This window comes from Sinohyriopsis cumingii, chromosome 12 (assembly GCF_028554795.1).
Source record: "Sinohyriopsis cumingii isolate HCF-2022 chromosome 12, ASM2855479v2, whole genome shotgun sequence".
Lineage (NCBI taxonomy): Eukaryota > Metazoa > Mollusca > Bivalvia > Unionida > Unionidae > Sinohyriopsis > Sinohyriopsis cumingii.
The window spans coordinates 55,763,806-55,788,950 of NC_142972.1; the positions used below are offsets into that span (position 1 = coordinate 55,763,806).

A 25,145-nucleotide genomic window follows, 5' to 3' on the forward strand; every position below is an offset into this window, starting at 1 on the left:
TTCACCTGCTTTGCATGAGATTCTTCAGCTGATGGTGGTGGGTAATTTTATCGTTTAGTTCAGTTTAGATATATCCACTGAAATGCTGACCGTAACGTTTCAGACATAACAAGTGAGCTCATCTATTTTTACAATGACATCTATTAGGTACCATCTATTCACACTGTCATGGACGTCATTCATTAAGGTATAGGACCCTGTTTTGTGATGCATAATTCCTGAGATATGGTGTTGGTAGTTTTGTCAAAGGTTATCTTTTAAAACCACCGTATTATCACTAGACACGTGTACATTTGATCATTTCTCGTGACAATCTCTGTTTAATTGTATAGCTTTCTCGTGAATTTCGCTTCATTTTGCGAATTTTGATACCTTTGCCAAGGATATATGTACCTTTTTAATAACGTTGAGAGCCTGTATGGTCTGCCCATAAATGTCTGATTCAATCCAATTACAGAATATATGTCGTGTACGCTAATTGCATTGATATATTCCACTACACGTGTAACATTGCCAGGTACTTTAAGTTCAGACATTCCAGAGAATACAATGTTTCTTCCGGATTTTGATAGTTTTTAATCTCCGGTCCTTCATAAATCCCTCGCAGGAAATACAATCACATCAATTACAGTAAAGTTTTGAATAAAATTAAACTGCTATTCGATCTTACCGGTATTATTTTTACAGGCAGCATTTTCCATAATATTCTTTTCTTACATTTGTATTTGTAGAATTCTAATTCATTTGATGGATATTGGACGCTAGAATGGTTGACATTTTTTAACATCAAATGTACCCATGTTTGCTCAAAATATTTTATTAAAACTTTGGTATGTTTTGCTTTTTCTTCCCAGAGTTCAGTATAGACTGTTTAACTTCATCCATTTCATTCACTCGTTCTTCAGTTACTTGTACAATTGACGAGTACGTTCTGAAGGTCTTATCTTGTTGATCTTGGTCAACAAGTTTCCAGAAGAAGAGTTTCATCTAACTGCAATGTTTCCGAACGTTTTGGGAACTTTTAGTCAAATTATAAGTCGATTTTTGATGGTGTCATCAACTTCATTTGCCTTTAGGTATACTAAGGTTTTCACTTGGATATCTTCCTCTATCTCAAGTTCGGTGTCTGGACGAAAGGGCAATGTTTATTAATTACAAGACATTAATACAGTCGTGAAGGGGAGGAAAGACTGCCCAAAGATTTGTTTCGACAGAATTTAAAGCGTAGCGAATACGTAATATAAACCAGATGCTATAGTTTATCAGTACTAATCCAGTGTGGAATGTTAGTTCACTTTACTGCCAGGGACAGCTGAGTGATATTGAAAGTTAATTAATATAAGGTTACCACTATAGTTATCACATGATCTTGACAGTTATGTCACTTCGACCTATTTGTGACGATAGCTAGTAGCTTGTACCGTCCGAAAAGCACCTAAAGGTTTCTGGCGTATCTTGCCAAATGAACTATAATTACTAGACAAATGTAAGTACGATGTGCTTGAAAACTGTACTCAGAATATGACCATCATTTTAACTGCTTAGGTTCATTATAAGCATTTTCACAAATTGTACTCTGAGTTGTCCATCTTCCTATACTCCAGCCCCTGTCCAGTCAAACCTATATAATGTATCTATGCAGTGCACTATAGAGACCATGGATGACCTAATTTTGATTTCTAGATATCATACGTGGAATTGTCAGAAAATTATGATTTATTTTTAAATCACACTTTTGATTTTACAGCCGTTGTTTTACACAGTTCGGTCTATCACTCATACCAAGCCCAACGTTATTAACAACGCCTGTAAAAATCAAGAAATGACGATACTTATATCAAACGTAAACATGGATTATGGTCGTGTATACTGTTATCCTTGTAGCATGCGTGTCTGGCACACCAGTTTCCTCTTACTGTCAGACTCACCTGTATGAAACTGTTGAGAAAGACTATTCAATTAGTATGTTCGATTAGTCTAAATTTATTTGTACATAATAAATACAATTTAGTTAAAAAGAAGCCGTGAATTGACATAATAATACAGAACCCGAATCAAAATTAAACAGAACACTTTTAGTATCGATTTGACTAATGGAAAAGAGAATATTCCAATAAACGATTTGAATGTTTTATAAGCCGATGTAAATAAAGAGTGTGAGCTCCTAAACATTCCACGGATGAAACTGAGATCACTCAAAATTTACGTGGGGTAAATAGCATTAAGAATATTGTTATGAAACTATGTGATCAGATCGAAATGATGATGTTTAATTGTAAATGCATACGTAGAATCACTCATAGTATTCTTCCAATTCCTATACTAAGCCTTTAGAAACACGATAGTTGCACAGTGCGACATTGTAGTGACGAGGCTGACATGTGAGCCTACAATATTTCGTTATGAGAGAGCAAACTTTTAGTTTACATTGATTGACGTTTTCTTCCTTTTTGTTTCTTTATGCTTGCTGTGTATTTTCTTTACATTCGTCTTTATATTTGGACCACGTACGCTAACACTTGCCTTGTATGACATTATCAATATTGAGCAGTGAGGATATAATGCAGTGGACAAACTTACTGTCGACCTATTATTCAAGCTACATACAGCTCATTGACATTAGTAAAAAGTGGTTGAATGTTTCGTAACCGAAGTTTGGAGATAATACCACTTAGATGCAGTTATATCAATGTAATTGACTTTTAATTTCGACAATCACGAGGACATAGCACTTATGCTGTACATGCATAATGACAGTAATGCCATTCCATTGGGTATTGTGTTGTCTTGTTTTATAATATATAATATCATAATGTGTTGTATTGTTTAATATTCTTCAGAGAAGTACAAATGTGTTATTTCTTTTCTTATATTGGCAATTACTAGGTGTTGAGGAATGCTGCTCATTTCTTATAGTTTATGTTGGAAGAGGAATAAGGTCTCTAACACCAATATAGAATACATTTGATGAATGGTTTCTCGCAAACTTTTCCAAAAATTGTTACCTAATAAGAATGAGTAAATGCCGCAGAGAATCTTTCAGTTGAATTTGGAATTTTGTTCGCAAAGTCATAGTCCTACAATTAGAAAAAACTATCTTGTCACTGACAACACACAAAACCTATTATACCAATATGAGCCTTGTTGTTTGTGTGTATCTTTTGCACTTCAAGATTGGATAAATCTCATTAGTTTCCAATTCAAGTACTATCTTTCACCATCAAACCAGGCAAGTGTAATTAGATCACACCAGATGCTCCCGTACATCGATGCTAACAGAATGATTTCAGTAGTAAGTCCCTTTCATGAAGGTAATTCAAATCACTCTTTCTACTCTGTATAAATAACTTCTTTTAAAGGACAGGAGCAATAAATACACCGATGGTGATAAAAAGTAACACGAGAACACATGTCCTAGATATTTAAGGATTCGTTGGAGCATTTAAACACATCACTACGCGCACACAAATCTCTGCTGATGCAGGTGGACAAATGTTTTGTGTGATGTCACTTCGTTATTTAAATGACCAATTATACGCATATAGATCAGTCCAAAACACAACATTGTGCAGTTAGAAACGTACAGGTATTTTCTATCAGCCATATGTAGCCACAAAAGCAAAAATGGACCCATGGCATAGGGGTGTGTTATTTCACGTGGACTTACAAGTTATTTGATTTTTGATCCGGAAATAATACGTACATATGGCCACAAGCACCTTTCAACAGACAGCTGCTTAAGAGACAACATAAATACCGGTGTATAAAATGTACACCCTGTGTTGCGAAGATATCTGTCTGCAAGTACTTTTTAGACTTTATGAATACTGTAGGTGAGTTCAGAGCCATAAATTTTCTATCGGTATCATAATATATTTGGGGACTGGGACACCATCCTTGTTTAGGGCTTTTCTACTGATGAAATACGTTAAATATATAAAGATATTAAAGATGTTGATGTTAATGTGCTATTCAAGAATTTTCCGCGTATCTTTACTGACTATACATGTTAAAGGCACAATAGTGTTGCTGAGGGTGAATTTTCTTGCAAAAAGGTTGGGACATTTATGTATATCAACTGATTAAATACTATTTAAAAGGCATTTCTGGGGTAATATCAAGTACTTAGGGGTTCTCGTTATGAAATACGAGCTCTCTGAAATCTTCGAACGTAGAGTAACGAATCTATCGTCTCCATGTTGAAATCCCGCTCGGCAGTGATCGGCAGATCCCGAATGAATAACACACATAATTCCGGTGACCGAAATTTGCATAATTATAGGCCACATTGTAAACACTGAAGATGATGACGTTAAACACAACCACACTACGAGACCGCCCAACATGTCAACAACGGTGAGTACGATCTTCTTCTGATCTCGTTCTTTTCTTCTTATCCTTTTCCTAATTTTAATTTTGAGAGGAAACAATGAAATGTATGTAGAACTACCTTTATAGTTATATTTCAAAGTTTTTGTGGTACGAGAATAATTTTAATCGACGTACTCTGTACAGTATTGCAAAAACCCACAGGTACTCACTCTATTTCTTGCCCAGTAGAATTCGTACTCCCTCACGTCCCAACCACTCAATTTTATAAATGAAAAGCATCAGGGATATTTAAAAATGCTCAAAATTGAGTAATTTCATTAATCAGTTTATAAATTCTAACAAGATTGTCACCAGTGGACTCCTAACACCCATCTTTCTGACGTTTCAAACAAAGCGGAAAAGAATTTGTGTGCTTCTCCAAGTTAATACTTTACATACACAAGGTTTTAAATAAGCTTTTCTTTTTTTTGGTTAAATCTGCGACTAGAATATGGAACCTAGGTTCAAAACTCGGGGCCAGATCATAAAAAAGTACACACACACACACAAACGTACAGTCACTTGTCAGCTGAAGTTTGACCACAGCTTTATTCTTGCACATGTTTATTGGGTATTGTGCACACTGAGTAAATAGACACATAGACTTTGCTTTGGTGCCCATTCGAGGAAAGTAGGTGCCCTTTTAAATTTTGGATCCCCACCCCACCCAAAACTTGACCTGATCCAGCCCATAAAAACTTCCATCAAATCACAACCTCTCATGTATTAATTTCTGATCCAAAGTTAGCACTATATCCCTATAAGTTTGATAAGTAATCATGAATATACTAGTTATCAAATTATGAAATACATTTACATATTAAAATTCATTAGATAGACTTAAATCAGCTTTCAAGCTCAATTCTAGAGCGATTTTTAAGAGGAAGAGCAAGGAGCAAGAAGTTGAAAAGCCAGATGGGAGAGAGGAGGAAGACATGCTGTGCAGCCTAAAAACTGAGCTGACCAAGCTCTACACATAGTTCAGACAAGACAGACAAGAATGAGGGTAATTGTTTATTTATATCTTGCAAAACAAGTATTGATAGATATTGAAAAATGTTTGGTACTAAGTAACTTGGCAAAGACTCTAATATCTATGTCAGTAGTGTTTTGCACAACTTAGAAAACGCATACTTGTATTAAAGGATTAGTTATTTTACCAAACAATGTATGTTTAAACTGCTTTACTTTTTGTTGCTACTCAACACCCCACCCCAATATGATTTGATAAAGGAAGACCATGCACAGATACCATAGAAAATACAGACGCCACCTTATATAATACAAAAATGGTAAAAGTATTATGGGGACAATCTCATAGAGTACCCCATTGCACGATGAAATACATATAATTGATATGAAACTAAATACAAAAGGTTTTAACATGGGTCACTTAAATGTACAAGGTATAGTGGAAAAAATAGAACAGATTAAGTTAATGTTGTCTTCCAAGGAAAATAATATGCATGTTTTAGGACTCACTGAAACCAAATTAAATGCTAACCACAATGATAATCTATTTCACTGTCAAGGCTACAGTAAACCATTATGCAGGGACAGAGAGACAGCGGGGGGGGGGGGGGGTCTTGTATACATTACAAGATGTAAATGCAGAAAGGCGACCTGACTTGGGGTCACATGAAATTGAGAGTATTTGGGTGGAAATTTCTCAAAATAATGCAGAATCATTCCTAGTTGGTTTCATTTATAGGTCACCTTCCTCCAAAGCAATTTGGAATGATAACTCTTTGAAACAAAAAGAAAATGTTCTTGCACAGGAGAAAGAAACATATATACTCAGCAGTGTAAATAAGGACCTACTCAATACTCAAATAAGGAGTAACTGGATGGAATTTTTTGAATCATTAGGCCTAGTCCAGCTGGTAAATGAGCCCACAAGTGTAACAGAAATATCAAGCACTCTTATTGATCACATTTATACCAACCTACCAAACAATGTGTCTTATGTTAATGTACCAAATGTTGGTCTTAGTGACCACTATCCTACTTTTTTGACAAGAAAGGTTAAATGCAACATAAATAGAAACAAAAAAAAAAAAATATCACTTACAGATCTTTCCAAAATTGAAGTAAATAACAATTTCAAGATGACCTATATAAAGTTCCATGGAATATTATCCAAAATTGTGATGACATATGTGAAGCTCTAAAAGTGTGGACTGATTTATGAATGTAGTCTCTAAACATGCACCACTAAAAGTACATTGAGTAAAGCATGAAATCCAACATAACTGATTTACTACTGAAATTCTAGATACTATGAAGACACGAGACCAATTGAAGGCTATGGGAAACCATGCACAATATTAAGTATGGGGAAATAACATAACAAGTATGATTGAAAAGGCTACAAAAAAACTTTTTATCAATCAATGCTTGAAAACACAAAGGGCAACACAAACTCCATTTGGAAAGTCTTCATTGAACTCATTGGGGTAACACACAATGTCCATGACTCGTTCATGTCATATTTAACGAAACAGTTGCTGTTACACCCTATTCAATCAGGCTTTAGATAGAAACATTCAAGTGAGACTGACTTGATCTCTCTAACTGATAAATGGCTTCAACCACTTGATCAAAGTTGAATAATAGGATCTCTATTTGTAGATTTCAGGAAAGTTTATGGGCTGGTGTACATGAAATTCTTTTAAGAAACTGAAAATCAACCAATGTGATGAAAGCACAGTTAGATGGTTTACTTCAGACTTAAGTGAGAGGACACAACATGTTTATATAAATAATGTTCTGTCGGAACCTGGAACAATTATATATGGAGTACCACAAGGTTCAGTTTTAGGTCCATTACTATTGATACTATTTATTAATGGCCTACCACAGTTTACTAAGGGACTCAATTTCATCTACAGATCTCTATGCAGATGACACAACATTATCAGACATCCAAAACACAAAGCACAAACTATAAATTTATTTACAGGATGCCCTAAACAAACTGGACAACTGGTGCACATGCAATGGCATAGTGGTAAATACTGGAAGAACTAAAATATTACTTATCTCAACATGGCAAAAAAGAACAAATCTTGGTAGTGATGAACTATGTCTGTCATGGAAGGATACAAATTTGCAAATGGTTTGTCATGATAAACTACTTGGTGTTTTGGTAGATAATAACCTATCATGGACTGAACATGTCAGTAAAAAGTTAATTCAAGTTTATGGCTTTTCAGTAGAATAAGGTACAGAAAACTATTTTATAACAGTTACATACAACCCTATTTAGACTACTGTAACACAGTGTGGAGTAATTCAATGATAAAATCATAGCAAAGCTGGCACATCTTAAAACAAGTGCATTCAGGCTATATCAATCCAGAAAGTAAGCAAGGAAAATTTTAGCTGGTAAGTTAAAATTATTACCTATTAAAGACTGAATCCGGTTGAGAAAAGCCAAATTAATGTACATGATATCCAATAATAGTGCTCCTGAATATTTAAAATCACTATTCAAGCATAGGCTACCTGGTAATACTCCACAACTGTGATCCATGTCTACCAAACAGTATAAAATTCCCAAACCAAATAAGGAATTATTCAAAAAATGTTTCCAGTACTCTGGAACTTTGCTCTGGAATAGTATTAAAGTTGATTTTAGAAATGCCAACTCTATTTCCTTCTTCCAAACCAATATATACAGCGGCTTTAGAGAGACACTTAAAATATATAAATTCCTTTGTATGAGGGCCTTAAGGTAGATTAGCTAAAATCATTTCATATATAGGTATTAGTGATCTACACTAGTGGCATACAAACATTCAATACTATTAAGGTCAACTTGCTCTTTTTTCAATTTAATTAATAAACCAACTTAAGTAATACATTTATTAGTTTTATTTTTTTAAAATACAAAATGGAAACAAAAAGTCTATGCAATCTTACTTTGGAGTTCAGCAATTAGACCTGACTAGATTGCAGTTTGTTTTTAAAAATTAGACATGTACAGAATTCATATAGCCATTTAAGTCTTGTGAAATAAATACTACACTTTTATTCTTCTGTTTTAAATATGATGCATGCCTTAATGTGTATTTCTAAAGCCCCAAAATATTTTAAGATAATAGTATATATGCAATATCATGATAAACGTAAGGACTTAATAATCCTAAATTATTTTATTTATCCAGAATTAAGACTGGCATGAAGGCTTGCAAGAAACTTTTTTTTTCTCATATCTGATCTAACATTTTTGGGTAAGAATTTTAATTGCCCAGTCTGCTTGGCATTCAGTGTTTCCACCTTTGAACTGGTGATTACTGCAAATGATTTCTGTATAACAAATGTACTCGATTCAATGGCAAGTTTGAAATTTCTTTAATTCTTTCAATAACTTTTATATATATTCCTTAAGCGTGTTATTGCCAAAGCTTACAATTTTTATGTACAAAATGTATATCACAAAAGGTATGAATAACTTGACAGGTATGTTGGCTACATTACAGAAAACTTCTTTCTGTATACAGGATATGTGTAGCACATGCCTATGAATGTACAACTTGCACTTTGTACCAATAAAATCAAAATACTGCATCAATTTACAAACAGAATTAAAACTTTGATAGTTACTCTTACAATACAACATTTACAATGAATTCCATTTCCAAGGTGGACTCTCAAAGATTGATAATTGATATACATACATGATTGTTGTAAATGCTATTTCTTTGCAACCACTGTGAAAGAATTTTAAAATTGTAAGCCGTCCAAAAACAGACATGCATACATATGCAAATGATAAGGACTTTGTTTTAATGTACAATTGATACTCATCGTGTAGATTCTTTTCATTACCTGATTTCCGTGTGGGTACCTTACTATACTAAACAAATCTAAGCTGCAATTAGCCATTCCTATTTGATCCCAATGCAGGAGTCTCTGACTTCTAGAAATGCTCCCCAAAAACTTTGAGCTGTCCATCTTAACATAAATTATCAGTTCTAGTTGCGATGGAACTCTCAGTGTTCATGTCAAAATAAAAACCATGTGCAGTTTTGATTCACGTGTATTTCACAGTGGAATTTGCTGATCGAAGATGAATAACATTTGAATAAGCGCATGCTCCTATTATTTCTTAAAATATATTTTGTTTTTACATTTTAGAAATAGCATATTACAATTGGAATAATTTTTCAGATTTTTCAAGATCTAATCTTTGATGAGGCTGTACTTGCCTTGTCCAAGATGTACAGACAAAATGTTCTTGTCCTCAACGATAAAGTTGACTTGATGAGTGCCAACAGTCATGCTACCTATAGGCAGTTCATACTACGGCAACATGGAAGGTTGGGGTCTGGACAGAGACATGTAATTCCCTCTTGCTGTTTCTGGCAGATACATGACAAATATCCAGATGGACAATACACTGGCTTCATCCCCTCTAGGCTTGCGTGAACTTAAACACTTTCTTGCATGTTTGAATTTGTATATTAATGAATACATTTGACTTCATTCATTGTTTTCTTATAAATGCACATAATATTGCATCAAACAATAATGCTTTCAGATTTTTTTTAACACCAGTAAATTTCTACCTATAAAGAATGTGGTCACGATCATAAATAATCAATATAAAAAGTTTTCAGCAACTGCAGATAACAATATTATACATTATTTTATTTTCAACTACTGATATTTCATAAAGTGTAACCTGCCTTAGCTGACACCTCCATATATCAGACACTATTTCATATTTTACATAACTAAAATCGAGAGATCTCCTTCACCATACCAAAACTAGAGTTGATGGTGGTTCTTGAGGTGCCAGGTTTCTACAAATTCTCCTGGGATTATCTTCCTTTAGTTCTCTTCTCCTCTGCATACCCTGCTTTCCCTCAAGTTGACAGATAAGGGCTTTCTTTATAAGCTCCGTGATGTGGGGATGTTTTCTTTTCCTTGCAAGGGTAGATGGACCATCTGCCGCTTTTTTTGTTGTAACATCGATGCCTGTTTTAAAGAAAATTTTATTTTCTTAACATGTGTGACAAGCATCCCCATGCTAACCCATATTAACTTTTTACCCAATATTAAAGCCTCATGATCAGTTCCCAAGACGGAGTTGTTGAGGGTTTGTTTTTGTTCTTATTTGTTCTATCCACAAAATACTATGTGAGACAGGATGCATTTTTGCCCATTCCTTCAGAAAGCAACATGTTTTCATGAACAGGTATTAGCTAGTAATCATCATGATGACAGCATCTACCCCAAACGTCCTGAGGATATTCCATAAACCCCATATATCCTTAATAAAGTGTGTCAGTCCCCTGGGAAAGTGCTATACATATCACTGGATCTAATTATTAGACTTGCATTGCTCAAATCAAAATAAATAGCCACTAGAAAGATAACAATACTAATTACAAGATCTGTATGCATGAACATATTAAGATTCCTTACCACAAATATAAATGTGTGCCGATTGTTTCAAAATGACTTGTATCTAATACAAAGTTTTCATGACTTGTACATGTGAATAATACTCCATTCGACTGATCTCCAGGCAGGGATCATAATGCACAATCAATATATAAAATTATTTCTAATGTCCTGTAGTGAAACAAGCTTACACTATCTCCCCTTCTTTGCTTCTCATTACACCTCAGCCACTATGTATATTGTGATCCAAAGCAGCTAGCTCATTCCTAATCCTGTACACTGTACATCATGATCTGCTGATGAAAAACTTCAAGTTCAGCAGTGCTTCTTCAATTATCAAAAACATGTATCTTGTAACAGGTGTTATTTGTAATCTGCTAACAGATTAATACAGTTATTAAATAATCATTACTGTTGGCAATTTTTGCATACATAAAATCTTTACTGAAGTGTTTATTGATAGAGTGTCATGGAATTGTTTATACCTGATGTGCATGTATTATACCTGAAATTACCAAAGACTTGAGGAGAGTCACTATACATGTATCATGTGCACACATCTTATGAATTCTAACTCATTCAGATCTTCAAATGGTAAATATTTACAGTAATTTATTATTAAGTTGAGAATACAAATATTTAAAGTGGTCTTCACATTTTTCTTTTAAATACCATGCAATTGTTGCAATCCTCAAATGGCATACCTGAAATTTAAGTAATACTCCACTGTTTAGGAATCTTTGGTCCAAGAGCACCTGTGCCAAGGTTTTCAGCACTTTGGCTTTCTTCTTGGGATCATCTTCATCAAGCCAAGGCTTTGTCAGCTCTTCATTCTCCAGGTAAGGTTCATGAAGACATTTATCAATGCCTTGGCAATGTGAGAGGATCTACTCATGTGTATTGGTGATGTGATTTAGGACACTCCTCAAGATACTCTGAAAGAATGCCACAATCAATACCTTTAGCACCTAAAGCTGGTCTCTTTTGTCATGGTGACCCCATATTGATAAGACAGCTTGATTTATATCACAAAGTGAAAGCTACGTTGTAGAACTGGCTAATAGTTAGCGTAGCAGGATTCAAATTTTCCTCAGATCATTGTTCCTTCAATATTCCATATTACTATGACATTTCAAATAAATTACTTTTAATAAACTACATATCTAAAAGATTTGGTGATGAATAAATATGGATAAAAAATATATCAAAAGAAATCAGAAGATAAGGATTATGCACTGTAATTTTTATTTCATACAAAAGTCTACAATAGCAAATGTTTACATATAAGTTTCAAATAAAAATACTGAAAACTCACAAAAATTGTCCATAGCTGCTAGCAGTCTTGCATGAAAACCAAAACTGGTTCATGTCTTTGGACCATTGTAATAAAGCCATATTATCCATTTGTTTGGCAACCTTGAAAAGTAGGTAGATAAAATAAAGTTAAAAATGCACGAAGAGCAATCATCAAAACAGTTACAGCTTTTCAATTCCAAAAGTTTTATGACAGTAAAGAGTGAAAACCAGCAATTCATTTAATTCCCAAGAATAAAAAATGAAATTTAGAAAGAACTTACAGTATTGTAAATTAAATCCCAAATAAGTTATATCACCAGTTCTAATGAATAAAGTTCTAATGAACTGCCAGTGGTTTCCAAAAAAAAAAAAGATTCAACTGTTATCTCAGTATTTTGTTTTTAAATTAAATATGTCTTATGTGCATTCATCATGAGCTAAGTGGATAGATGGGAAGAGGGTGTTAGCAAGAACTGTATGTGGGACATAGATTCATGTATAAATGGGAAATGGCATAAAGAAAGCATATGAGGCATGTAGACACAATTTCAATATACAATCAATGGTCCTCTAAGTATTGAGTGGGTAAAAAAAACCCAGCTGTGATTATTGGGTTAGCCAGCACAGTATACTGGAACATTTTTGCATAACCAAAACAATGACAGTTCAAATTATGCCTTTTTCTATGCATCAAGTGGCACAGCTGAAATAGCCAACCCCACTTCTGAGAAAGCGAAATTCAAGTTTTTTTTTTCAAACTCAAACTAAGAAAAGCATGAAGTGGGAACTCAACCTGCTGGCAGTTATAATAATGTTCTTTATCAGCATTGCATTTGTTACATCATTGTTTTTAGCAGAATGACAATTGTAAGACAAGCCCCACCCACACACAAAAAAAATCTGCAAGAAATTTGTCATTTTTATCTTCCTGATTCAATAGCAAATACTTCAGATACTGAAGGTGTCTTCATTCTCTCAGTATGTTGCAAAAGCACTTGGCCAGGTGTTGATGTGAAGCATGAAAATGTACTGGCCATCGGTTCTGTATGCTTGGGTTCATCTTTTGCTATATTTTTTGTAACTTAAAATATGAATTAAATATTCATTTGCATTATAAGTTATGCTTTAAATCTGTTTCTTTGTGCACTGTGTTAAACACTTAGAACTGAAATACTTCATTTAAGCAAGAATACATAATAATAGATCTTAAACAAATTCACATCAATAAAACTAACTTGATTGCAGCTCAAAGCTTTAACTGATACCAATCTGCCAGCCATATATTCTGGTAGCACTACAACATCCTTTCCTATCATGACTAGAGATCCTTTTGTAACTGTAGTCAATACAGTGATTTATAATAGATTTGCTAGTAGTTGAAAGATGTACAATAAAATCTTATTATTTGTTCCATCACGTTTACATGATAAGGTTATTAAACTTTTATGCAAGTAATGTGCATGTCATATTAACATAAGGTGTGTGTGTGTGTGTGTGTGGGGGGCGGGGAATAGATATGATATAAATAATGATAACGCTTGTAAATGTATCTAAGGTCCCTCGCCGAATTTTAACAAACCTGTCTCACGAAGATAATTGACAGGTGTACAAAATGACCTTTATGAGCACACTGTATAAAAAATAAATAATATATTCCACCCCCACATACAATACACACAATGCAGTCACCGAGTGAAATATTGATCAGCCGATCACATATTTTGGGCATATCACAAAGCAAGTGCTTGTGCAAACATTGTATAAATAAAACAGTGTGCTTTCAAACATACAGTAGGAACAAGATATTGAAAAATGGAGAACACTTATACATAGACATCACAGTCACTTGATTCTGGGGAAACTAATGTGTATCACCATATAACACAGACATTGACTTACCTGTCCAACAACAACTTCGCCTTTTCAGTGCCTGATGCCAGTCCTAACTCTTACATGCTCTCCATCGAACAAACTGGTCCGCAAGACGAATCCTTGATAAGTTCCGTTCGGTTTCTCAGACAGTTTTTCGACGTTTCTTCTCGGAAAGCGACAAGCGCGGACGACCTTTACGTTTTTGACTCTCACGTGTGTCCGCCATTTTTGTTTATAGTAGATATTTAAATTACAACCTCGTGACTCTTAACCCGCCCACTGGACGAAGATGACGTATACGTTTTTGTGGTCACGTGAGACTTCCATAACAGTTCGTGACCTACAAGTTTCAATTAAAGCGGGCCCCCACAAAAATTCATTTTCTCTCGTTTATTTATCAATTGCCCAATTTAATCTTCTCAAACTCTAGGTTATTTTGAATTATTTCAGCTTATAAGTCGACACATTTCACTAGTTACATGATCTGTAACATTCACAAAATTACAAACACTCTGCACTATTATACCTTTAACAAAATATAATTACTGTTGAGGAACCTGCAAGCACCATTCATTTGAGCTCCGCTGTATCATCATAATATTTCCACAGGATCTGGCCATTCCCTTCATTTCAAAGTTGAATATATCATCTGTTCTGTATTCAGCTTGAACTGGAATTATCAGTTACAATGTTGTCTATTTGCAAATTTATAAATCAAATAAATATTTTGCTTTAGGATTCAGAAACAATTTTATCTACTTTGCCAATTTGAACAGAAAAGAAGAAATATACATATGATCAAATTCTTTATCTTCTAATAGTCGTTATAAGTCTAATGAATTCAAGTACCAGTTTGACACTATATTATAGTGGTTATTAGGCCTTAATCCGTTGTTGCTTTAACATCTGGTGCTATCCATGCACTGCGGGTGCTGGATGGGCATCAGATAAGCCCTTCATGTCATGCAAGTTTGGATGCATTCACAACAATATTTATATTTTGGGAAACTATTAGGCCTTTGTGACCCTTATTAATATTCCACCATAAGCAAAATGGGAACATCATTCTTGTTAGGCTATGATATTATTATTATTGTTATTATCATTATTATTATTATTATTGTCATAGTAGATATTGTTGTAGTTAATAATAGTGGCAACGGAAATTGAGATCCTCGGAACACATTTTCAACGTTCTCTTCCTCCTTGTGGTGTAATGAGGATTATACGAGGCACTATGTGATATATCAAATTTCCATTTTGAGTCTTTGATAATTTTACTTTATTTATGTCTCAAACAATGCAGCTGGGATGGGATCCAGTCTTCTAATAGATTACAATATAACCACTCCCATATGAAGAGTACTTTCTAATACCAAACTGTACAAAATGAATTTCAGAAACAATGCGTATAATATCGATATTTGAAGAAGATACTATGAAATATTAAAGCAACACAACAGGAACAAAGGTAGGGAATACGTAGCTACCGGTAAATATTTAAGCATTAAGATCGAGTCGTTTCGTCGTTTTGATGCATGTTTGCACTGCCACACCTATAATTGTCGTCTTTTCTCTGGCTTCTTTGGGATATCTCCTGCATAATAAATCCAAACTGAAATTCAGTAGGGTTTTGTTAAAGTAATTATAGTAATTTTCTTTGCTTTGTTCATCTTCTGAGGATGCATACATTGTCTCGACACTGGATAGCGTGGATAGTAGCATACATATATACATACGTACATACATGCATGCATACATACATACATACATACATACATACATACATACATAGAGACAATCAGACATACATTCAGACAGATATATATTCTCTTCTTAGAGGGATTTCTCTGATTTAATCTGTTTCAACCAATGCAGTCTCTTTTAAGGAATACGTACCGCTGACGTTTCCTGAGTTCTTTATAGGACGTGGCACGTGCCTGTACTAAATATTTCATACAATTAATACAATATAACAAAGCTGAGTGTTTGAAATTGCAAGAACATCAAGTGTGATAGATTCTTATTACAAATCTGCTTTTGTATTTTAACATTTTGTGATGACTATACTAGTGATTAATTTTATTGTGGAAAGCATTTTATGCATTTGTTTCACCCAGTTCATTAGATGGTCATACGCCAAAACTTATTCGTGATTTTAGAACATTTACTGCTTAGTGCTTTACTTCGCATTGCTCTCTTATCACACTTTTTTGTCTTGTTTTAACGACGAGGTAAAAGCCAGGAATTCTATTTTGAAGATAACTGAGACGTTATGGCTTATCCATCTTTGCAAATTTTACCACGCCTCTTTAAGACATTAATTTATGTTACGATTAATCATTTTGTATTGATATTCAGGAATTACATAGCTTGCATGCTCCGCCAGTTCATATTGCAAATGCCTAGCACAGTTACTGCAGCAAGAAATGTAAGTCAATGTGTACCAAGTTTTACAAATACAAATCATGAAAATGAATGCCTTTATTAAGTTTCATTATATAAAGTAATAGTCTCAGCTGAAAGCAAACGTTTGACATAATTACCCGATTTTCTGAATCTATAAATTTTCATGATTGTTAATTCAACCAAATTTACATATAACATTGTTTGACAAATGAATTGAATTCCAAAAGCAAGTCACAGTTACCTATGGTTTACCCAAGGTGAGTAAAATGTTAAGGATATTTAATTCGTATTGTGTGATTGACCTTTTCCATAATTGTGGGTAGGAGTTTTCGACTTCTCGACGAAAGTCTTCTTCTTGTAAACAACATATATCATTGTTATTTTTGTCTATGATTGTAGATTATATTTTAACATCATTATTATTTATAGGTGAACATATTTACTTGGTTTTGAGTTCAGGACATTGGCTTTCCTCTCGGTAATTCATGACCTACCTGATGATTGTCACATTCTTTATCAGAATTTAAGTAAAAGATCTGATCTTGCATTCGGAACACCACTATAATCAATTCGGAACTCTATACTCTTAGACTTGTTAAAACACTTTTTGGGCTATTCAGGATTTGGCTCACAATACTGCAAGTTCCTTTTTAAACATTCACTTGGTATTCTAGGGAAATAAATTATTTGTTAAAGTCTACAAAACTTGGATTTTTTCTCTTTTCATTTACTTAGGTTAAGACTATATGGCTGTTACAATAGCCTGCAGGATGTGTCTACCTAATCAATTTCAAGGTTGTAAATAAGACAGTGTCAGAGAAATGAAGTTAGATTCAAAACCCTAGTTTTCGTACCTTCGTCTTAGACGCTTTTCTCCGAAGCGTTATAACTATATAGTGCCAGCATTTTGTAGACGATATATAAAAGAAAGTTTTTAAATACCCTGAGCAGATGTACCATTTAACACAAAAAGGGATTTATGAAGAGCGGTTACAAAATGAGATTTAATATGATGATATTTTGTATTTACCAGCTGATATTTAATGTGTTGTAACGTACATTCGTACCTATTTCTCAATTGAGCTATTTAGAAAGGAAATACGTTTTATCTTGGGCTAATGGATCGACCTTTGAGTATCATTACTGATTACACGAAACTTGTAGACTTTGGATATTGCTATGATTTGTTAAATTTTTAAGATGCTGATACTTCTAACAGACATCAGTTATATGCATATCATGTGCTTGATAATAGCAAAGGATTGAATTACCAATACATTATAACGTGAATATTTCACACTTCAGAAAAATGTTGCAGAATTATGGTGCTTTTGACAATTAAAATTCAGCGTGAGGTAGGTACTGGCCAGGCGGAATGCTATGATTTTGAAACTCGGCAAAATGTTTCGAAATATATTTCTAGGCTAGATCAATAGCTCATTGAGATTGCACAAGATAGATAGAAAACAAACTTATCAGAAAGAAAATTGGTCTAAAATATAAACTAATTTCAGAAGTATTTACTTAATATACTGTCTTTAATTGTATCTGACATATAATAAATTAATAGATATAAAAATAAATATCATGATATTATCTAATCAAATATATATATATATATATATATATATATATATATATATATATATATATATATACAAGAGATAAAATAATAGAATATAAATATTATCACATCATAATATAAGCAAAGTTTTCTATGAATTCTTGGCAGTTGGGTATACATAATACTGATTTCTTGCACACATAGACAGCCAGTTCATTAGTAGAGTATTTAATGTGCATAATCCGATCCAAAATATCAAATGGAAGAGTACAATTTTAGTGGTACATTTCCATAAATAGATATATTGTACGATTTTCGAACGTTTGTGGTATAAAAATGAAACCGTAAAGTGACATAATATAATGTACCTGTATTCCATTTAGTCTCTTCTATTCTATTCCAATCTATTATCGGATTATTAATATTAGTAGTAGTAATAATAATAACAATGATATTATTATTATTATTATTATTATTATTATTATTATTATTTCTGCAACCACTACGACTATTAACAGCAATGAATACTTTCATTACTAAATCTGAGTATTTTCTATGTTTCAGTGTGCTTTATATGGCTGTAAAGCGTCAGATGTTATGACACAATTAGTTAAATTGAGAAAATAGGTGCTGTAAATTATTTGCCAACAATATTTTACATACTCAGCATTTCACAATTCAACATAAATCAAAGTCAATATACTGAAGCAAATTTAACACATACAATTAAATTGTCAGAAATTAACGTTAACGAAATATACAAAAACTCAATAGTACATTTTCTCAAAGGTAGGGACAATCGTTACTGCAGCAATCCATGTCCCTTATTCTTTGCTCGAAGCAAATATGTCTGCTTAAACAGTAAACAATTCACAGGATTACGTCTTTTTTCGTTATATCTGTACAGCGTGTCTCTTTTAACACTATCTACTCAAACGGTTATTGAATACTGGTTCCTGTTTTGGGAGAAGTCCTGGCCACTTACTTGCTGATTGAATGTTTTCCCTTTCTCAACACGTGTCTCCTTCCGCGTTTGAGAACGAAGGGATTGAATATTGATAACATCCTCGATTAACATCATGTCATGACACTAAATTCATTTACAATATACGCAACTGATCAGTTGACCATTAGTTCTCAATCAGGTCAAACGGTTATTCGGTATTAATAAATTAATAGAGTTGATGCTCTTAACTCATGTAACATTTCCGTCGTTCAGTATTTTAATATATTAGAATAACTGGGTTCTGGGTACATTTGTTTTGTAGGAACGTGTGCGTTTGGTTATGTTTGACGGCACAACAACAGAGATAAGTTCCGAAATGCAGGCGCAATGTTAGTAAGGTGCCTTGACCTTGGACGCACCATCGTGGTCGACCCAGGCAGATACGACGGTAGGATTCAAAACGACATCCTTTTGCTCGCATGTCCCGTGCATTAACCACTTAAGCACACGGCATCAAGTCTCCTTTAGTAACCTCTTTCGACTTGGAGGAGATCGCCGCTGGCATATACATCTTCCCCGAGGTCTAAGAAGGGCCTAGCTCTGTAAGAATAACTATATCACGTATGTTTTAATTTTTTCTCTAATCCTTTTGAAACAGAGAGGACATATACTTGATGTTTTCGCACATGTCGAGCATAGACAGAAATGCGTACAGGGTAAGAGTAAAATATCTCTCTTCTCATTTCTGCAATTGACGCATTGCATGCTGCGCCGTAACTGTTCGTTTTCTTGGTGAAGGGCCAGAACCGAACCTGTGAAAATATGTCGTAGTAGTAAATACATGTTATAGTAGATATATGTAGAAAGAATACCAAATCATAGAAGGACAGATATATAAGAAATAATGAAAATACCTAGCAAACTATGAAGCATATATATATATATATATATATATATATATATATATATATATATATATATATATATATGAAATTTCATATAACTGGAAGGACATGTTATTTAATCAGAAATAATTGCAACCGTCCATACTATCACATCAACGAAATTTAAACCTGTATCCAAGACTATTTAGCAATTAGGTGTACTATGAATTATATCTGATATAAAACACGATCTGTCAAATACAAATCTAATTTAAGAAACACCATTTTTCTGAGAAAACATCAACGGCAAAAATTTAATTTACCGACGTTTGCACCGTGAGTGTGGAGTACATTTGCTGCTTTTTGATGAAGCATATATGAAATAGAATAGTTATGGCTCATTCTTTAGCATCATTGTCATAAATGTACTTTTATATAGTCATCTCTACTTGTACATAAATTACTAACTTACCAGTATTAGTGTCGCCACCTCTATCTGATGACAACGAAACTGAAATTATTTGAAACATACATGTAACCCATCTGAGTAATAGCAGCAAAATGTTTTCATTCTGCATTCAGTTTGTACACCTTATGAATCCTGTTTTCGAATACATTTTTACAAGGTAGTACATCAATTAGGAAAACGAGTAGATCATCACTCATTAAGCTTTGGCAAGAGTGAATCAATCCTTGGCGTTGTCAACAAATACTATATATCTAAATTATTTTCATCATTGTTGAGAAATAAGCAGCTAAAAAATGCTAAATTCTAGAGCAACACGAAAGTAAAATACGCAGTGTCACAAATATTAAGATGAAGAACATGAAATAATGAAAATGAATAGCAAACTATGTCACATGTATTTAGACTATTTTTGCAACTCGATGTCAGTAAGGTTTGTGAACCTATCACTTATCAACATGTCATAATGTATGCAAATAAATAAATGCATGAATAATAACAAAATACAAAAAGCACATTTCTATTCAATGTAGAAAATACTAGATGTAACCATCACTGTTGTTAAATCATGACAATAACAATTGCTACACCATAATAACAATTTCCAGTATATTGAGGAAGTGCGATATAGTGGATACTGTACGTTATATTAAGTGCGAAACAATTATACAATAAATTGCCAAAAATGCAGAACCAAAGAAGTTTATGTTCGTAAGACATATTAAGAACGGAAACAGTACTTCTTTAACTTATTGTGGATATTGGGTACACCTGGGAGCTCAATACAGTTGTAATGTGTTTTTGTATGTCTACCTCTTAAGCAAACGGCAAGCTGAGGAAACACCATCGATAATTTCACAAGCATCAAAAGATTTCTAACATAAATGTGTGAGGAAATATATGATTATTAAATTAAATTATCCATTATAATTGAGAGCAATGATTCAAATTTAATATAATTTCAAAGGCCACATTAAAGGATTTTCAAGGAAGGTGTCTCTACTATATTTGTGAAGCCTATAAAAATACAATTTAATTAGTTCTCTTAAATTCACAAATAGTTTACATAATAAAATTTAGATATTTCATAAAATCAAAATCAAACTGATATATCACTTAGACATTATATTTACTTTGTGTGATAAGAATTAAAAGTTTTGATCATTTAAATTTCATGCAAACGTTATGAGACAATGAAAAGCACGAGTTTTGTCAACAAATTAACACACATACACACAAATACACACACGTAAAACACAACACACATATATGCATCAAACAGAATGGTCATACAATGTTTATGGGCAGTAACACTCCTGAACGTTGTTTTGTGACGTGAAATTGGAGTTACTAGGTCGTCCCTTATAGCATATTCAATTGCTTCAAAATCCAAAGATAAGTAATATGTAACTCGTTAAATAAAGGCCTATTGTTCTAAAAATATTCCAGCGCCTTTAGAAAATTCGACAGAGCCAAAAGTAACAGTTGTTTATTTTGTGTCTGTAGTAGAGCCATCGTCAGGACTATAAATGATAAATTTCACAAGTCTTCGTTCTGGTAACTGGTAGTGATACGCGTGAACTCTTTTCACGTGGTATTCTATAAACACATATTTGTTGCTTGATGACTGTTCGATCCGATATAACGTGTCAAAGCTATCAGCCTGTATTGTCTATTCGAATATTCCATGTAACTTGACATAATATAAATCTGTTTAAATTGCTATCAAAGGAAAATAACCTCCCCTCACCATTCATTGGATTGCTAGATCCCGGTCCAGGTAGAAAATCTTCATCCTCATGATGTTTTCTAACGAGATGACTTAGTTCACCACTATCTTCCATTTGAAAGACGATGGCCATTATATCATCTGCCGTGTACTCAGCTTGCCCTGGAATAATACATTTCCTAAGTAGTTCAAATTGCAGTATCAATCCTAAAGAAATAGTTAGTTCAACGTTTACAAAGCTGAATTTGTTTTACTTATTCATCTTTGTTTAAAAGTGTTAGTAATTAAACATTAATTAGTACATACTTTCTTAACACTATACAATCCCAATGTTGTCTCCTATTTACATCGAATTCATTATTATTATTATTATTATTATTATTATCAATATGTCTTACTAATAATGACCCGCCGTTTTGACCATGTATTGAAACATGCTTTGAGGCCTTATTCTCTTTGAAATTAAGGCACGCAGTTATCTATCCATTGTTCACGCTAAATGCGCGCGAGATAATTTGTACATATCATACAAACAAGATATTGCACACTTAAGTCTAATTTACAAGTACACTAGACCTTTTCGAATATTCCCGTATTATGTCACACGAAAGAATCTTTCTTGCCGAGCTGCTTTATTATTATTATTATTATTATTATTATTATTATTTGTTGTTGTTGTTTCTATGTTGTCAATGGCAATGATAATTGTTCTCGTTTTTTATCTCTTTATTTTAAAAACTAAATACAAAACCACAAAGTAAACTTGATTTCATGCCATATCAACCAATATGAGTGAATTTTAAGAACGAGTACTACTAATTATCAATTCGGAGAAAAATACAAACAAGCTTTCCAGCTTCATATTATGAAAGCAGAAATGGATAATGTAGCAATTTATAAAAGGTTCATACTGTAAATGTAACTATAATGGATAATGTAGCAATTTATAAAAGGTTCATACTGTAAATGTAACTATAATGGATAATGTAGCAATTTATAAAAGGTTCATACTGTAAATGTAACTGTAATGGATAATGTAGCAATTTATAAAAGGTTCATACTGTAAATGTAACTGTAATGGATAATGTAGCAATTTATAAAAGGTTCATACTGTAAATATAACTATAATGGATAATGTAGCAATTTAAAAAAAGGTTCATACTGTAAATGCAACTATAATGGATAATGTAGCAATTTATACAAGATTCATACTTTAAATGTAACTATAATATATGAGAATACTTTATTAATATTCTGTTTACCGATTGAGGTTTTCATACATTTTTATTTTTGTGAAAACCATGATGAAAATATGCTTATAAGAAATATGTGGGGGATACATGTATTAAATCTGTTTATTAAGGTATTCCATAATGAGCTAAAACCTTACAAAAAAGAACTTAAAATGTTTACTACGTCAATGTGCATTTCCATCACAACGAAATGAAGAGAACATACTCTTTCAACAGATAAATATTGAATTTATTTCTCGTGCATAATATTGAAATGTACAAATTAAATCGATGACAACAAATATGTGATTTTTGACCCAAACCAACACTTTCCTTCTAGAGCGTTCATGACGTCAATGCATTAATCAACGTCATGAAATGAAATGTTCATATTCGCAAAGTGTGCAGATATCTGAATGGGCATATCAAAAGAGCGTCAGTTTATAGTAAAGTACAAAAATAAATTGTGTCAACATCTTAATAATCGATACAATCCACACAAGCCATCGCTCCGTGAACGATTTTTGCACTGGCGATAGAACTCGATCGGCGACAGAACTGATTCCCGATTTAAAAGGTCTCAAAGCTAAAAAGTATCAAGGTGGCAAAAACTGTATTTTAATTACACTTCAGATATATCAAGACTTCATAAGTATCCTCCAAAAGGACATCAAATGCAACGTCATACCTAGGTACGTGTTTTATTAACATATTCACAGAATATCGCTATATGTATGTATGTATGTATGTATGTATGCATGTATGTACGTATTTGGAGAAACAGTTTCCCTGTTTTGATCAAGAGCCAACTCCAGTAACAGTGCGCGAAATCATTTAGATGGTTACTCAAATGTATAATAATACATACGACGTATTCGGATACACACTAACTCTATTTTCAATCTTTGTGGTATGTATCCTTTCTTTTCTTAGCTTATTTGTCTGATCTTTTATCAACTTCGGCTGTTTTGTGATTTTAGATATTATACAATCATTCGACTCTTGACTTGTTTTGGTGAAACCTCCCAATACTACAGTCATAAAAGATTACACAAAATATAAATCAATACCTGTAAAACAACGTTTTAAAGGTATAAACGGTTCTCTTCCTTTGTGCATAAAAACTTTAAATGTACCCATCAAACTAATTTAACAAGCATCATATGTCCTAACAATTTAAAAGCACATATAGGGTTACGGATTCATTGCAATAGGGTATATGACAGTAGTTATTACAAATTGATGTCGTACTTGATGTTTGAAAGAATACGTATACCATAATACTACAACATCCAAAGTTAGGGATGTGCATTAATTTGGAATAAGAACAAACACTTCTATAACCAAGCATTGCGCAATGGTTCAAATTTATGTTGTAAATTGGACAAGTGAAGGAAGAAAAAGAAGGTAACTCGTCCCGACCTGACACCAAGGGAATAAAACGAAAATATAATCGATTATACCTTATTATTTATCTTCTTCGTTGCGTTTGCTCATTAATATTAGGGAACAGGGAAAATTCCACTTCAGCTGTAAATATTTTTTCAAATATATCAATTTACCTTTGGTAAGCAACTCGTTGATCGCTTTAGCAACAGCGGCACGAGGATAGCCTGTTTCTATCACACTTCTTGCAGCGACAGATTCAAGCACACTTGATTCCTTTACTGCAAATAATTCAACAGCGCGGCACATATATTTTTTGAATATCTTGGCCATGTTTAGTTGATAGTGGATTTAAAGATAACAATATATTACATAAAATTTTACGGAAAAATGTGACACATCTTCGTGAAATGCAATAATATAATAAAAATGCACCTTTTAAAGGAGCAATAATTGATATAATTTATAAAAACGTTCCATTCTAACAGTAGGAGACATTGATGCAATTTCCCTAATTGCCTTCACAAGGTGTCTTTCGTCACCTGCAAATATGTTAATAGATTCTTTAACCACTAT

The 25,145-nt window shown here is 33.2% G+C and overlaps 2 protein-coding genes and 1 long non-coding RNA gene across 10 annotated transcripts in view; 2 read left to right on the plus strand and 1 right to left on the minus strand.

Annotated features, from left to right (window-relative positions):
- Positions 1-19,536, plus strand: part of LOC149786498 (uncharacterized) — a 28,012-nt gene extending 8,476 nt beyond the window's left edge. The window contains exon 2 of the long non-coding RNA XR_016424932.1: positions 19,195-19,536. This is a non-coding gene — a long non-coding RNA (uncharacterized LOC149786498). The remainder of the gene's footprint in view (positions 1-19,194) is intronic.
- On the plus strand, positions 5,260-10,072 carry LOC149786499 (P2X purinoceptor 7-like). The gene is made up of 2 exons (XM_089978214.1): positions 5,260-5,377; positions 9,547-10,072. The coding sequence occupies exons 1-2, from the start codon at positions 5,372-5,374 to the stop codon at positions 9,802-9,804; spliced, it is 264 nt and encodes an 87-aa protein (XP_089834340.1). The 5' UTR covers positions 5,260-5,371; the 3' UTR covers positions 9,805-10,072.
- The window catches only part of LOC149786500 (putative inhibitor of apoptosis), a 37,966-nt gene continuing 32,305 nt past the window's right edge, over positions 19,485-25,145 (minus strand). For 7 of the 8 annotated variants that reach the window (XM_089976973.1, XM_089976969.1, XM_089976967.1 and 4 more), the window contains exons 9-12: positions 24,746-24,850; positions 21,973-22,113; positions 20,229-20,267; positions 19,485-19,684 (exon numbers count right to left, since the gene is read on the minus strand). In XM_089976973.1, coding sequence (XP_089833099.1) covers positions 19,485-19,684; positions 20,229-20,267; positions 21,973-22,113; positions 24,746-24,850 — 485 coding nt within the window. The remainder of the gene's footprint in view (positions 19,685-20,228; positions 20,268-21,972; positions 22,114-24,745; positions 24,851-25,145) is intronic. The other variant, XM_089976974.1, reaches the window with a different exon arrangement.